The sequence below is a fragment of the Vespula pensylvanica genome, chromosome 5 (assembly GCF_014466175.1).
Source record: "Vespula pensylvanica isolate Volc-1 chromosome 5, ASM1446617v1, whole genome shotgun sequence".
Taxonomy (NCBI): domain Eukaryota; kingdom Metazoa; phylum Arthropoda; class Insecta; order Hymenoptera; family Vespidae; genus Vespula; species Vespula pensylvanica.
Window position 1 is genome coordinate 7,784,513 of NC_057689.1, and position 15,969 is coordinate 7,800,481.

A 15,969-nucleotide genomic window follows, 5' to 3' on the forward strand; every position below is an offset into this window, starting at 1 on the left:
ATGTATGTATGTATGTATGTATTAATTATGTCATTATATAATACTGTAATTCACCTCATAGGATTGTTGTATCCTACGTTTGTGTTATCTTCTTTTTCTCGAAAATGTTCGAAGCAGCTTGTCTCTTAATTTATTAATAAACGATACAACTAAGGATTAGATATATGAAAGAGAAAATAAAAGAAAGAAAGAAAGAAAGAAAGAAAGAAAAAGCAACGTCACATTTTGATTTTCATCATCGTTTCAAATTACGCGCGATCAGTCTCGAATCTTGAAATATTTTTCCACGTGTTTAATTAAACGTCTCAAACGTGTTTGAACATAACATTACTTATACGAGTCTTACTCGCGTCGTACGAAAAATATTTGACAGTGAACGATTCCTCGAATGTATGAAGAATTTGCAAAGTCATAAGGATCGTCAATTGATAGTTGAAATGCGTCATTTAACGTTTCGTTCTTAGCGTGAGATCGCATATTTTGACAAAGACACAATGGATTATGACTAAGCCACTAAGCAAACGTACAAAGCATAGTTTTTTTTACTAAAAACTACCAAGTTTTCGTATTTGGAAGACGGAATATTGATAGCCATCGTGTTTCGCCGATTTACCAATTATTATCATACTTCAACGATCGTGAAATTGTTAAAATCCGTTAACGGATCAACCAAATTTTTCTAAACAATTTCGTTCGCGCTTATTTATCGCCGAATTATTTATAAATTCAATATCTTTCAATTGCAATTATCCGTTCATTCCGGTTCGTGTTTAGCTCTAGAGCAAGAAAGACAGCAAGATCGTTGATAAAATTGATAAGTGCAAAGACGAGCTTGAATCACCAAAGCACAATTTGGTATGTTGTCCTTGCAGAATGGATTCTCTTCGAGACCTGAAACAATTCGATCTCCGATCATAAAAATTCGGTACAAACGAAGAAAAATAAATATTTCTCTCTAATAAACGCGATAATTAATTTGTTCGAGATCGATCGATCGATAACAAGTATAATAGTATGTAAAAAAGAGAAGAAAAATACCATACCATTATATATCTCTGGATCGTCCTGAACCTGCGACACTCTTGGTACATTCTCAGTACCATGAGTATCGTTTTTACAAGGATAATCATTGCAAATTCGTCGGGAAACTGGTCGTTCGTCCTCGTCGCAATGAACTACTTGATGATACTCGTTTGATTGATTTTCCGGTGACAAACACTTGACTTCTCTTTTTTGCAAACCCTTGCCACAAGATCGAGAACACTTGAAAATAACGAAACAACGTAATTCGAATAGAAGCGTTTTCTCTAAACTAATCAAAAAAAGAAAGAGAAAGAGAAAGAGAAACGAGAAAAAAAATAAAAGAACGATCAACCTCGCTCCAATCGGACGTAAACCAAGCAAACGTGCAAGGAGGACCTCTGCAAGATTTCCTCGTTTCCGGTTTATTCGCAGGACAATTCATATCGAGGACGACACGAAGAGCACCACGGAGTATAGTCACGCAAACGGCTTCTCTGATTTGTTCGCCAAAATCACAATGTGAGGAGCACTGCGAAGTTTCAATTACTCTTTTAAATTAATTACTTTTTAGTTATGTTACTGATACTTTATATTATATTACAAGGACACGAACTTCAGACCAAGGACCGACAAACCATTGTCCGCTACAAGTTCTATTACTCGAACAAGATCTCGATGTTTCCGGACGAGTCGTTGGATCGCACTCCTCCTCGGAATTTTTTTCACAAAAGACTCTTCTGCTTTGCATGCCGAGACCACATTCAACGGAACACTGAAGAAAATCATTGTAATCCATCGACTCGAATCGATTTTATTCGAACGAGTATAATAAACGATTTTACAAACCTGTTCAGGCCATTCGGTATAAAGCCATTGAGAGGTTACCCGTGGTTCGGTCGACGAAATTGCATTGGTAGAAGAAAATTTCACGGTACAAGGACCCGAGTCGCAAACCTCTTGAGAAATCGGTTTCTCCGCTACGTTACAAAGGTATTCCTGTGGTTCGCACGTTACGAGCCTCGTTCTTTTACCTACCCCACACGTCGTCGAACACTATATCGAAAAATAACAGCTGAAGATGAAATGCTTAAAAAGAAGATAAATCGCAAGATTACCAGTATCGTGTCACGATCGATTGATCAAGATCGTGACGTTGAGGAATAAAGTAAAAGAGTAAAAAAAAAAAAGAAAAGAAGAAGAAGAAAAAGAAGAAGAAAAGAAAAGAAAGAATGGATCGAAACGAATAGAGATACCTCCGACCAAGATCCAACGTTCCAGTTGAAAGACTGTGCTTCCGGTATTCTTGTAGCTTCCTCGCAAGGTGCCTCATTGCACATCTCGCTGATAGGTAAATTTCTTGGCTCCATGCAAGCACCCTCGGATACGATTACCGTTAAGGTCGATCTGATCTCTTGAACGCATTCCAGATCTCGTGTACGTAAGCCGGTACCGCAGCTGACTGAACATGGGCTCCATGCGGTTGGTCTCCATCTAAAACAACGATAAAACTATATTTCTTTTTTTTCTTATTTTCTCACAAAATACCAGAGGATTATCATACGAGAAAGATCAAATGTAAAACTAACGTTGGAGGACAGGGATTGGTGTTGCACCTTAATCGAATCTCTCGTGGTTTCTCCAACGTGTGACATCTCTTATCGAAGACCTGAGTCTGCGTGTGTTCTCGTACACACGCATATTTCAACGTTTGGATACCTAAACAGTATTTGTTAGACGACGAGAGAGAGTTATAGTAACTTCGGAAACTTTCGTCACTCTCTCTCTCTCTCTCTCTCTCTTTCTCTCCTTCTACTCATATCTTATGCTTACTATTTTTATTATATAAATTAGAATAATTTTCAGATACCTCCGCCACAGGATTTATTGCATTCCGTGTAACCGGCCGGTTTCCATGCAAATTTTCGTTTCTTGTATCGCCTCGGAACATACGAGGCGTTCGTTGCGACGTCGTCTATAGTTGCTGTCGTGCTCGTGCTGTCCGCTCTAGAAGTAAACGAGACAAACAATAGGAGTATTTTACATTGAACTAACGACGACCTCGTTTACATTGCCTCCGCAAAGTAGTTTGTGGCGTTCTTACTTTCTGAGCGAGGTACTTGCTGGCGCTGCTTCGATCGGTCTATTTAAAACTGAAAATTGACGTTTATCTCGATTTATCTCTCATTCTCTCTATCATTCTTTCACGATTCGTTCGTTTCGCAATAAGATAATAATTACGTTCATTATATACGTACATATATATATATATGCATAGTTTTGTGTTAATCGCGATTTTACGCATTACTCCGCGAAGGGAATAATTGCATGCATGCATCGTGCGTTACGTAAGAAATCATACCTGTATTGCGAGTGAGATGAGAGTTGCTCGGTGCACTGGCACTACTTCCAGGAATGATATAACGGTACACTATACCAGGATTGGGCTCTTGATATAGCACCTATATGAACCCATATCGACATAAGAACAACGTAAGGGAGTATAAAATGGGAATTAGAAATAGATAGATAGATAGAGAGACAGAGAGAGAGAGAGAGAGAGAGAGAGAGAGAGAGAGAGAGAGGTAAAACATAAAGGAACATTTTTCTCGAGATCGAAAGTTAGATCTTCGTGCTTGGTAGCCTACGGTCATCATAAAATATCTTGGAATTCTCGGCATGCTGGTATAGTCTCTCTCTCTTTCTCCCTGTTTCTACGTAAACAGAAGAAGAATTCTTATCGCGGAAGCAGGATTATAAATAATGCTCGAATCGGCTCGTTTTGCCGGAATTTTTGCTTATTTTTTGTGCACGAGTAAAATCGTTTTCGAGAGGGACCTTACCATAACATCGATGGGCTCGTGCAATGGTCCTGCAGCCGAGAAACTTTCCAAATTTTGTGAGCTCTGCCGGATGTATGAGAATGTTGTGCCAGCTGCGTTGTATTCGCCGGACCAATTGATGCTGTAGTTCCCGTTGAGCAAATAACTGCCATTTTGCAATCTGATCGCTGATAACGATTTCATAAATTATCGACTTTATCATCTGGTCCTGATTTTTTACTTCTTTTTTTTTTTTTTTTCTTTTTCTTTCTGTTCGTGTCCGTGCGTTTGTACGTGTGCCTGTGTATGGTTTTTTTTTTCCTTCCGTCGGAACAACTCCGAAAAGTAAATCGTTCCAATTTGATCTCGTATGTGCGCGCGTGCGAGAGGGAGAGAGATAGATAGATGGATAGAGAGAGAAAGAGAGAGAGAAAGAGAGAGTCATCGGAGTAGGGATCAACGATCTCGAACGATAAACGAAGAACGGAATCGAAGCTCGACGACTACGATCGTAAGATTTATGTAATCCACGTGACACGAACTACTGCATCCAATTTAGCGAGACACACGAAGCCGTCGTCTACTGTCCTGCTTGTCGACGAGAAGGGGATTGGATTACACGATACACGACGTTAAAATGCGCGACGACACGTCGAGGCGTTCGACGAGCTACGACGAGATACTCGAGATCTCAAGATAGGATAATAGAGAAATAGTCTCCCCGAAATAGATACTCTTTTTCTTATTTCTTCCTCTTTTAACTCCTTCGACAATAACCATTGTTCGCTCTTCAGTTCGATGTAGAGATGGAGAGGGTAGGATGGGGAGGAGAAAGAAAAAAATTTTAAAGAAAAATTTAAATAGAAAATCTTTGTATCATGACTTACATCACTACGTAAGACGATGCAACATTACCGATGAAATGATGTCGTTTCGTCGTTACTTAACTCAAACGATCGTAAAGAGAGGATTATATTTAAAGTGCATGATTTATACTTCATTCATGGTAAGAGGCCAGTATAAGGTATTACCTTGCTTACTCGTTAAGCGTCAACCACACCCCTTGACCCTATTAGAATCATCAAGTTACATGCAACGTGTTATATTTGGTGTCTGTGAAAGGTACGATCAACTTGTGCGGATTAATTCGTAACTCGAGTTCGGGGCGAAAGGAAAAGTTAAAATATTTTACGATCGTGAGAAGATAAGTGTTAGTATATAAATCGAGATACCGTTAACTCACCCAAATAATTTTGCGTATGGCGTAACTCGGTCACGTTCAATGCCACTGCACCCCGTGGAACGGTAGCAACAAGATTATAACCTGGCTCTAAGGTCGGTTCCGTAAAGATCCCATCGATCAGGTGGCACTCGACTGAAATCACCGAGAACTGCAACAAATCGTATATCAATAATAGCGCTCTTTAAAGTCAACCAAAACGACATGGCTCTCGTATATTTTACGTCGAACACAAACGAGCTTTCGAAAGAGACGAGAAATTTATTTATCGCCTTCGTACGTTATTTATCGAGAATATTTCATAGAGAATTCTTGTATCAAAAGAAGAGGAAGAGGAAGAAAAATGAAAAAAAAAAAAAAAAAGAAAGAAAAGAATAGAAAACATTTTCTATAGGACGATTTTTCAAAAGGACGTGTTGAGAATAATTTCAAAAGTATCGCGTTACATTATAACGTTTTACAACGTCGACAACAATCTCGCTGACGACCAACGATAAACGTCGGAGCGTTTCCGTATAAAAACTAAAAACCCTGATAGTTTAGTTCCTTCGATCGTGACACACAGATTCGATCGTGCATAAAAGGAAGGATGCGATTGAGGGCACGCCTGTTTCGAACGCTTTTTCACGGTGCATCCGTGATAAGCATCTCTTGTTACTTTTTTCTTTATTATCTTCATCCGGATGCGCACAGTGCAGGTACTGTCTCGTTCATCTCTATTACGAAATAATCAAGAGAAAATGTATACACAACGTTCTGTTCATTTTGCTCTCGTTTTTACAGATTATTACTCCAGTTTTTATTATCATTTTCAACACACGATGTTCTAGAAGAGACATCGTACGAGTAGCGTATAAGTAATTATTATTCAAACATTTGTTAATTAAAAAATAAATTTTAATTCAGTGCAATCGCATAGTTTAATTTTAAATTACTTCATCCTCAGGAGAGAGTAAAGAGTTATTTATAATTATTGACTCATTCTATATATATATATATATATATATATATATATATATATATATATATATATATATATATACAGACACATAGATATACGTGTATATTCTCTGCATGTAAAATATCTATTCTACAACATAGTTAAAAATAAGAAAATAAAACAACACCGTAGCAAATTTTAAGGCTTGACTACGAGCGTAACGTTTCGATAAGCATTACGACCGGACGATGTTTTCCCGCGAAATGGATAAACGTCCGAGTAAAAGCTTCTCGCACGGTGCAAGGCCGATCGTAATAAGAGCCTCGGCGTCTCTCTCTTTCTCTTTCTTTCTTTTGTACTTACACATATATACGTGCACACATAGATATGTATATCCGTGTCTCGTATAACACGAGGCAAATTTAGAAGGACAAGGAAGAGATCTTTCGAGCTTTCGTCTGGCCGACGTCAAAAGCAGTACCGTTCTTCCGGCAGAAGACGACGAGCATGAGCGGCAGCATTAAACTGACTATTATGGCTATTACGTCCTATCGAAAATTGCCCATCATCGAACGTGTCGAGGTAAATTGAAGTGGATCGCAAAAGAAAAGCGAAGAAATTTTTCTTCGTCTTTTCATTCTCTCTCTCTCTCTTTTTTTTTTTTTTTTGTTATTTCTTCTTATTATTTTTTTTTTCATTTTCTTATTCCTCTCTTTTCCTGTTCTTTCTTTTTTTTTTATTTTTCCTTATCTTTTGTCGTTCCTCTTTTTCTCTTTCTCATTCTTCTCCCCCTGTGCATCTCTATCCACATCTTCGTATTTCCTTCTACCTCTTCCGTCCTTTCTTTTTTCTCTTTTTCTTCCGAGAAGGTGCCAAAAATAAAGTCAGCTTCGGGAGCGTGCATAATTGGCGCGTGCATTCTTACGACAGGCTCGTTGCATATTTATGAGAAAGCGAGATCAGTTCACTTTGTTATTTTAACTTTTTCCTTTTTCTTTTCTTTCTCTCTCTCTCTCTCTCTCTCTCTCTCTCTCTTTTTCTCTACTTTTCATTTTTATTCTTGCCTTCCCCTTATACTTCTTTCCACGTCGGATTGGGTTATATCTAAAGGTACATTCCGCTTGTCTTCTCCTTTCTCCATGTATGTATATATATATATGTATATACACATACATATATATATGTATGTATATACACTATAATATACAAAGTATGTATGCCTCTCTTCTTTCGTAATCTCAATTATAAAGTTGTTCTCGTAGGAGTTCTCGATGGTGTGTCGAACTGTAATAATAAAAGCTAGGACAAATTGCGAGAGTATTAATCGTTTCTTTGTCTTTTTCCCTCTCTCTCTTTCTCTCTCTCTCTCTCTCTCTCTCTTTCTTCTATATATATATATAATATATATACATATATATATATAATATTATATCATAAATTATATTATATCAAAGAGAGGCGCATAGCCAAAGTTCGCTCATGCGATATTCATACAATTAACATGAAAGCATCTTGCCCCGTGTGACAGATAAGTCGATGTTCAGGTTCGTACGTCGTGCTCCAGCCGTTAATCCAACGGAGAAAGGAGGAGTGTCCCTTTGGGCGCGGCTTTTATTCGATCGATGGATCAAACGATCGATCGATCGATCGGTCGATCGATCGGAAGCTGGTCAAAAAAATGTCGAAGAGTTTCGGACTGGATCGACGTCGATCTCTCATTCTGTCTCTTTCTCTTCAATTAGAATAATATCGATGTTCTGAAAGAAGGTTCGAGATATCGATGTGATCTCTATGAAAGGGATACTCCTAGCAATTAAATCAATCTGAGTTCCGTCTCCTCGAAGAACTAATCGGATGAAATCGACGTTCCGGCATGTGTGATAATATCTTTTAAACGAGAAATATATAGAAAAAAAAAAAAAAAATCTCTGTGTAAGTATATGCGTGTGTTCGCATGCGTGATGTGTATATTTGAGAAAGAGAGAAAGGGAGATAAAGAGAGAGAGAGAGAAGACACGCGCGTAATCTTGCGGCAAATTCGATATGCTTTTTAACGTTGGTCGAGGCGCGAACGAGAAAGATGAATGCATTCGACGTGCAAAATGAAAATGATCTGATGCGGTCGACCTCGAAAGGAAAGTTTGGAAAAAGAAAAAAGAAAAAAAGAAAAAGAAAGAAAAGAAGAAAACAAATAAAAAAGGGACGATAAAAAGGGAGCTATCGGGACGAAACGTGTTTAAGAATCCTTTCTTTCGAATAGTAGTAAAAGGCAAGCATGCAAAACGGGCACGTTTTAATCGGGCCCCGGAATGCATTACGTGCGAAAACTGCTTATCTCGTTGCACGTGCTTAAAACCGAACGTTGAGTGCTCCATATCGAGAACGCTACTGTTTGGATAGTCTCGTTCGAAACAGGTGCGTCGCCGTTTGCCCACGCTCTGATTTACTCGACGGAAAAAATGTTTCTTTCTATCTTTTAAAATGTTCTTTTTATGCTTTTATATGTGTGGCTGTGTGTCTCTCTATCTCTCTCTTTCTTCCTCTCTCTGTCTCTATCTCTTTCTATCTTTTTCTGTCTCTATCTGTTTCTATCTCGCTCGCTCATTTTTTCATCCGCTTTCTCTATCTCTCTTTTCTTTAAAGAAGAGTATGAGAGTTCCTGCCGATACAACGTCGGTGTCTAAGAATACGCATTACTCGCAACATTTAGCCGCGGGAACGCGTTCCACACGATGTGGAACTTCCTGGATAAATCTTTCTATGTCGGAGAAAGAAAGAAAAAGAGAGAGAAAGAGAAAAAGAGAGAAAGAGAGATTCTCGAAGCAAAACGAACGTAGGTATCAAAAATTCTTTCAATTCTTCTTTTCTTATTTCTTCTCTTTTTCTCGATGTATCTTTAATGAATACATTTTTCGGTACGGTGTCTTATCAATAAAGAAATATATGTAATGACTCTTGGATACTTTCTTCGAGGGAGATTAATTAATTTTTATATATTACCAGCGATAGAGAGACGAGTACAAGCGAGTTTTTGGAGTCAGATAAAAGTGAGCCGTCCTTTGAAAGGGAGAGAAAGAAAAAGAGAGAAAGAGAGAGAGAGAGAGACAGAGAGAGAAAGCTTCTTATCATCGAAAAACGAAGAAAACCTACTGTCTTGCCCCGTGATTCTTTTTATTACTTGGTAGAAGACAAGCCATCGTTGAGGATTATCTCGCGAGAGAGCAAGCGACCAAGTGGAAAAAAAAAGAAAAGAAAAAAGAAAGAAATAGAGGAGTATAAGGAAGGACGAAAAAGAAGAGGAAGGAAACGGAGATCTTTTCGTGTGAGAGAGGAAGAGAGAGAGAGAGAGAGAGAGAGAAAGAGAAAAAGACAGACAGACAGACAGAGACAGAGACAGAGACAGAAAAAGAATACTTTCCAGTTCGCTTTGGAAGAGTAACGAAGTAAATATGGCATGGCGCTTTAAGCGTCAAGTAAGCCGTGTAAAACGTGTAAGTAAGAGGGAAAGAGAAAGAGAGAGGAAGCCCAACCACGGGCAACGTGGGTCCTGTAATTTGTCTTTCGACGAGTCCGCTCTTTGGACGTCGTCGTGATGTGGTAGGAAAAAAGAACGACCGAGCAAGATTTTCGAGAAGCTTACAAATTATAATATTCGACCGTGACACACGGGTCTGATCGTCGTATGGCTATTTTTGGTAAGTCAACCCTCTCTCTTTCTGTCTTTCTTTCGTTCTCTTTCAACTTTCTCCTTTCTCTCTCTTTCTCTCTCTCTCTCTCATATTTAATTCTCTCTTTCATAAAACGAGGATCGTGTTACGGGTCGCAATAACGGCAGCTTTTATAGTCGAAGCGAATGCGAATGCGATTTTATTGCTCGTCCGAAAAAAGTATAACGAACGTATGAACATGCGAAGACAGATCGAGAGGGGTTAAATGATGAAAAAGTGAGAAAATCTTATTTCACTCTCTCTTTCTCTCTCTCTCTCTCTCTCTCTCTCTCTCTCTCTCTCTCTCTCTCTCTCTCTCTCTCTCTCTCTCTCTGTGTGTGTGTGTCTGTCTCTGTCTTTCTGTCTCTTTGTTAGCTACTTAAACGTTAGCTATTACGTTTTTACGTAATAAAGTCGAGAACAAAAGGCAAAGGAGATTCTTTTATTTATTATTCGAAATTTTTTTATTTATTATTTATAGACGATAGACCGGAAGCAGCAATATTATTATACTGTGTATGTGAACGAAGAAAGGAAGAAAGGAAGGAAAGAAGAAAGTATGGATATCGAGAATACGTAGGAAAAAAATATGTAGAGTTAGACGTCGACGTGGCGAGTTTCATGATCATTCGTTTGATATATGATATTGGCACTGATGTCATAAGGGGACGAACGAAGAGTACCTTAATGGTGCAATAAATCAAAGCTCGATACCTTTAGTGTGCCGCGAATACATAACTTACCGTTAAAGTTAGGAGCAGAAAGGAGGATAGTCCGAGTAGTCGCTGCATCTTCGACGACGGACGACAGGATGATGATGACGATGAAGTTGACGAGGAAGCAGCACAAATTGTAGTAGTAGTAGTAATAGTAGTGTAGCAGTAGTTGCAGTAGTAGTAATAATAGTAGTAGTAGTAGTGGTAGTAGTAGTAGTAATAGTAGTAGAAGTAGAAGTAGAAGTAAGGGTAGAAGAAGAAAAAGAAGAAAACTTTTCTTTTCGAATTCAATCACGATGCATCCTTTCTCGATAGTTTTCCTTCTTCAGATTCTTGGAGATTACATCGAATGATATCCATCGATAACAATATCGAAGTAATTCGCGAATTATCACATCACATTCCTTTCGATCTTGATTCTCGTGTTTGTCGCGAGTATTCGGAAGAATTCGTTGCTTTATTCCTGTTTTTTTTTTTTTTTTCGTTTTTCTTTTTTCTAAATCTTTTTCTTTCGAGTTCACAGCGACACCATCTGCTCCTTAACAAAAATGATTATGAATATTTGGAGGCACAGGGGAAACTGTCAAGCGACGATAAGCCGGATAGTAAAGATAAAAGTTACCCCGTTCAACTATATATATATATATATATATATATATATATATATATATATATACACTATTCTTGAGATAAGAAACATGTAGATAAGAAATCGGCGTAAACATCGCTGCAGTTTCGTGGGTGATTTGTTTGTAGTACACGTTTGTTAGTAGGTCATGGAGGTGACGTTTTGCGAAGAATTCGTTCTTCGTCGATCGAGAGATCTCGATCACGTGATCCTCCTTTTGTGCGATCGAGATTCCTCGATCGTACCGTACCGTGTGTCTCCTTCGTTCGTGTCGAGATTATCGTTCGTTGTTGCGTGCATATACCAACTTGCGGGTGCGTTACGTGGCGCACGCGTCTAACGCTTTTTCATGCTCCAGTTGTCAGCGGGCCTTAGAATCGACCGATTCTAATACAGTCTGAACATACGAGGAAATAACTCGAGCGACGGGAAAGGAAAGAATCGATTCGTCTGTTTGGTATACGTTCGAACGTCTATATATTGAACATATAAGCATTTACTTACTTCCTTCTCTGTTCTTATTTATCGATAATTTGCATGCTTTTAATAGACGTTCGAACGATAATTAGTTAGCGCCAAGCTCACGTGAGCTCGATTAAAATCTTTCGTCTATCTCTTCCTTTTCGTTCATCCTGCTGACGATGTCTGTATATAAATATATATATATATATATATATATATATATATATACCTACGACTACATACGTTAAACGCGTGACGAACGCACGTAAAATTACACTTCGTTACGCGGATATTAGCTGCGAAGCACGCGTATCAAAACAGATCGTAAATTAATTAAACCGTCTATCTTGGTACATACACGCAACACAGTGTGCCAACTGGTAAACCGAAATGAACGGAGAAGAGGAGAGAACTTTCCGACTAGCGACGTGAGAAAATTTTTAACTTGGCTTGGCTATTTAATATCTTCGTAATTTATTCGTGTTATTTCCCGATCTTTGATATTAATCGCGAGAATGCTTTTATCCTTGGTGTTCCCGTCGAAAGTTTGTATCGTCGTTTCTCAACGATTTTCTAATATGCAAACGCAAGGAATCATGTTAAAGAGAGAGAGAGAGAGAGAGAGAGAGAGAGAAAGAGAAAAAGAGAGAAAGATAGAAAGAGAGAGAAAGAGAGAAAGAGCATCCTCTCAACAAGATGACTAAAATGCCGTTTATTTTTATGATTATCCGTTGAGCGCGACGTCGAGAACTATTAATAAGTTTCCTATATATACGTTAGTCTGAGTTAACGTGTTCATATACGTATATGTATGCCTCATACTCGGCTCTTTTAAAAAGAAAAAGGCGATCCGTGGCGTGCAATCGCCACACGGATAAGATATCGTTCGATCCGTGCAACGAATGTACTCGCGAGAAAGCTTTTGATCGGTGCCGTCGATTCCTCGTCTTCTTTTATCTACTCATTTCGCCGATATACGATAACCTACAAAATCGAGTTGGATCTTCCCTCTGCGAGGAAGAAAACTCGATGCCCGAAACTCTCGAGATTGCAAAGTCAAGGTCGAGCGTAAAAAATAGATCAAGTTTGAAGACGACGTTGAAACAGAAGAGAGAAAGATAGAGAGTGAGAAAGAAGAAGAGAGGAGAGAGAAAGAGAGAGAGAGAGAGAGAGAGAGAGATACTATTCTTCCTTCTAATCGTAAATTACCTACCTATGTTACGTTAGCTCGTATATACGTATATTATTAACAAAGAAAAAAAAAAGAAAAATAAAAACAATAAAAAAGAAATAAAAAAAAAAATAAAATAGAAAAGAAAACAAGTACCTACGGATTTACACGGAGTGGCACAAAAGAGTTATTCACGATATGTCACGCGACATTATTATAATAATATATACGTAAATCGAATGAAACGAAAATTGTAATCGCGCATACGCGAATTATATCAATTAACACTTTTCCATGTAGAGAGACGATCGCGGAAATGCAGTAATACCGTGACGTACGTATTCCGAAGAAGTAACCTGTTGCATCGGAGCCGCAATAACACCGATGACACCGTAGAAACGATTCGATGCAAATCAAAGTACTAGATGGATATCATCCTGTCGCGCGGTTTTCACGCGTTCGCACGTCACACGACGAGTTTTTGAGGTGTTCGTTTCCACTTCTTGTTCGTCGAAACTTCTCTTTCGAGAGCTCATCTACCGAGAGCCGATATCGATTGGAACAGTAGATACGTGGGATTGGTTGTGTCGACGAGGATTGTCCCTCCGAAAATTGGCACGTTCACCGTCAACTCCCACGCATTTGACTGATCATCGAATCACTTCTGTTTCCTTAACGAAAATAATCGAAAGTTAACAACGACGTAACATCGTTCCTCGCGAATTTACCTCGATAATGATCAAACACACGGAACGTACCGATTTAAACGAAGGAATGAAATATTTGAATGAAATAGGAAGGAAAAATGTTTAATATGTAACGTCACGTATCTATGTCCGTGTCTGTATGTATGTGATTTCTTTTTTTTTTTTGTTTTTTTTTTCTTTTTTTGAAAAAACAAGGGGATAGAAAGATAGAGAGAGAAAAAGAGAAAGAGAGAGAGAGAGAGAGAGAGAGAGAGAAAGAGAGAGAAAGAGATAGAGACAGGGAGGCGTATTCTTCCGGCGTACTTTCCAGAGGTGTCGTTTAGAACTGACGGCTCCCCTCGATGGAGGAGCAACTTTATACTTGCGGCGAGCACTCCGAACGAGGAGTGCGGTATGAACGTGGCTTAAGGCGCCACTGTCACGACGCCACTGTCACCTGGCAACGAGACGTTTCCGATTACCATACTGTCTGACACTGGAAACTAGAAATGCACCTACGATAGATATAATAGAATTCTTTTCTTTCGGTTTTCTCCTCCCCCTCCCCTCCCTTTCCTCCCCTCTTCATCTCTCTCACCCTCCCCTCCCCCGCAAGCACATACATACTCAACTATCTAACTTTCTTCGTGACTCTTTAGGAACTCCGACCGGACAACGCACGATGGATTGATTAAAACGTGACACCTGAGAATCGTCGTTCGCGTGAAAATGTCATTTTCTTATCTGTTTCATTATTTTCTCTTTCTTCATTCTCTCATCTTTTTCTTCTTCTTTTTCTTTTCTTTACGTTCTTCTCCATCACGAATTACGCCCGCCTCCTTCTCAAGGATGAGAGATCATCGACTAGGGATCCGATGACCAGGATAACGCGTTGCAGTTATCTTCTCATAACGAGAAGATCTTCGTTACGACCGGTTACCCCTCGCCTCTCATCTCTTTTTCCTTTTTTCATTTCGTTCCTCTTTTTCTTTTCTTTTTCTTATTTATTTCTTTCTGCTTTTTTTTTTCTCTTTTCTCTTCTTTTCTTTTCCCTCTATTTTTCTTTTTGCTTTTCTGATCGTAAGAGAGCACTTTACAACAAACGGAAACGATCGAATCATCCCGCCTGCTTTCCTCTCGATCCGGAAACGTCGATATAATCTCGGGATCTACGTTTTAACTCACGGCTTGTGGATTATGGGACTAAAATTAGTGAATGTTTATCCGAATAAGCTTCGAGCAACGAGTACTACGTTTGTTGGAAGACTTTGTTAGTATAGAAAAATGAAAATCTGAAGTATACCAACCATTCGAAATTTATAAAAAGCTAAAGGAAAACAAAAACATGTGAGTTCGAACACCGTTAAGAAGTTTCATTGGGAGATATAAGATGATCGATGAGTTTATTCTTCGTTGGAAGAATTCGTTGGAATAAAAAAAAAAAGAAAGAAAGAAAAAAAAAAGAAAAAGAAAAAATCGAAGAGAGAGAGAGGGAGAGACAGACAGACAGAGAGAGAGAGAGAGAGAGAGAAGAAGAAAAAAATCGATATTTGAACCGCAAAAGATGCTGAGCCGAGCACACTTTGTCGTAGTAAAAGAGGAAAACGATTTCGATCGACGTTAGGAAGTTTCGTTGCAGAAAATATGAAGATCAACGGGGGTCATCTTCCGTCAACGTAGCAACAGAGCAACAAGCTCTGGAACAAATTATCGACGTACCGATTGAGATGGAATTAGCTGCGCCAAGCTTGACCGTTGTCGCTAAATTGCTGCATTCCTAGAAGTCATTCGAACGTGCATATTTCCTTCTCGTATCGGGATTGAAAATTTCTTTTCGAATAATTTGTAAAATCTCGTTCATTAAGATATCGAGAGAGAGAGAGAGAGAGAGAGAGAGAAATCGATAAAGGGGAAAATCAATTTATCTCTTCGTCTTCGACATAAAAGGAGAAATGAGCGCGCAAGCATATTTATAGTCGTATTACAGGCATTACACGATGATAATCGAGCGAAGCGCAGAGATAACTTCCGTTTTTTGCTACCTCCATTGGTGGTGTCAACGACTCGATGACACGATTCATTAGGATCATTAACGTCGGGTCAGCGTCGCCCTGCGCAGAGACGATAAGGATCGATGGATATGGACGTGGAATAACTCGCACACGGCCGAACGATAATTATGCCAAGGTGACAAAAGTTTAGCGTTGGTCGTATGCGAAAATAGGTATGGTGTCTCGCACGATCGAAACGGTCAATTAGATCATTGGTCGTTAAGAAGAGGGTACAAAAAGAACAAGGAAAAGAAGAAGAAAAAGAAAGAAAATAACTAGACAACTGGCAGAACATTGTCATGGATTCAAAGATAATCTCGAAATCTCGAACGTGTCCTACTTCTTTGCTCCCTCTCGTGTCAAGTCCAAGTAGCTCTGGAAACGAGGAGCAGTATGACGCTCCTTGCTCCAGTTCTTTTATGGTTGTTTTTTTTTTCTATCTTTCTTTCTTCCTTTCTTTCTTTCTCTCTTTCTTTCTTTCCTTGCTTCTTTTCTTGTTTCTTTTCTTGTTTCTTTTCTATCCTTC

The 15,969-nt window shown here is 38.9% G+C and overlaps 1 protein-coding gene across 2 annotated transcripts; it reads right to left on the bottom strand.

Moving 5' to 3' along the window:
- Positions 1–207: 207 nt before the first annotated feature.
- LOC122629724 (thrombospondin type-1 domain-containing protein 4-like) lies at positions 208–13,580 on the bottom strand. Of its 2 annotated transcripts, none has more exons than XM_043813491.1 (13): positions 13,045–13,580; positions 5,086–5,233; positions 3,864–4,030; positions 3,383–3,482; positions 3,125–3,173; positions 2,891–3,027; positions 2,610–2,739; positions 2,277–2,514; positions 1,870–2,076; positions 1,637–1,795; positions 1,376–1,552; positions 1,044–1,263; positions 208–891 (listed from the first exon to the last, which is right to left on the bottom strand). In XM_043813491.1, exons 1-13 carry the CDS (start codon positions 13,069–13,071, stop codon positions 755–757), a joined length of 1,896 nt encoding a protein of 631 aa, XP_043669426.1. In that variant the 5' UTR covers positions 13,072–13,580; the 3' UTR covers positions 208–754. The 2 variants fall into 2 exon arrangements, with proteins under 2 accessions (XP_043669426.1, XP_043669425.1); XM_043813490.1 differs by lacking the exon at positions 13,045–13,580 and adding an exon at positions 10,473–10,946.
- Positions 13,581–15,969: the final 2,389 nt, after the last annotated feature.

Coding starts and splice junctions, on each gene's coding strand:
- LOC122629724 (XM_043813490.1), bottom strand. CDS start 10,520: ATGCAGCGACTACTCGGACTATCCTCCTTTCTGCTCCTAACTTTAACG. Junction 1,553..1,636: donor TTGTCGGTCCTTGGTCTGAA/GTTCGTGTCCTT, acceptor GAAACTTCGCAG/TGCTCCTCACATTGTGATTT. Junction 892..1,043: donor CGATCCAGAGATATATAATG/GTATGGTATTTT, acceptor GAATTGTTTCAG/GTCTCGAAGAGAATCCATTC.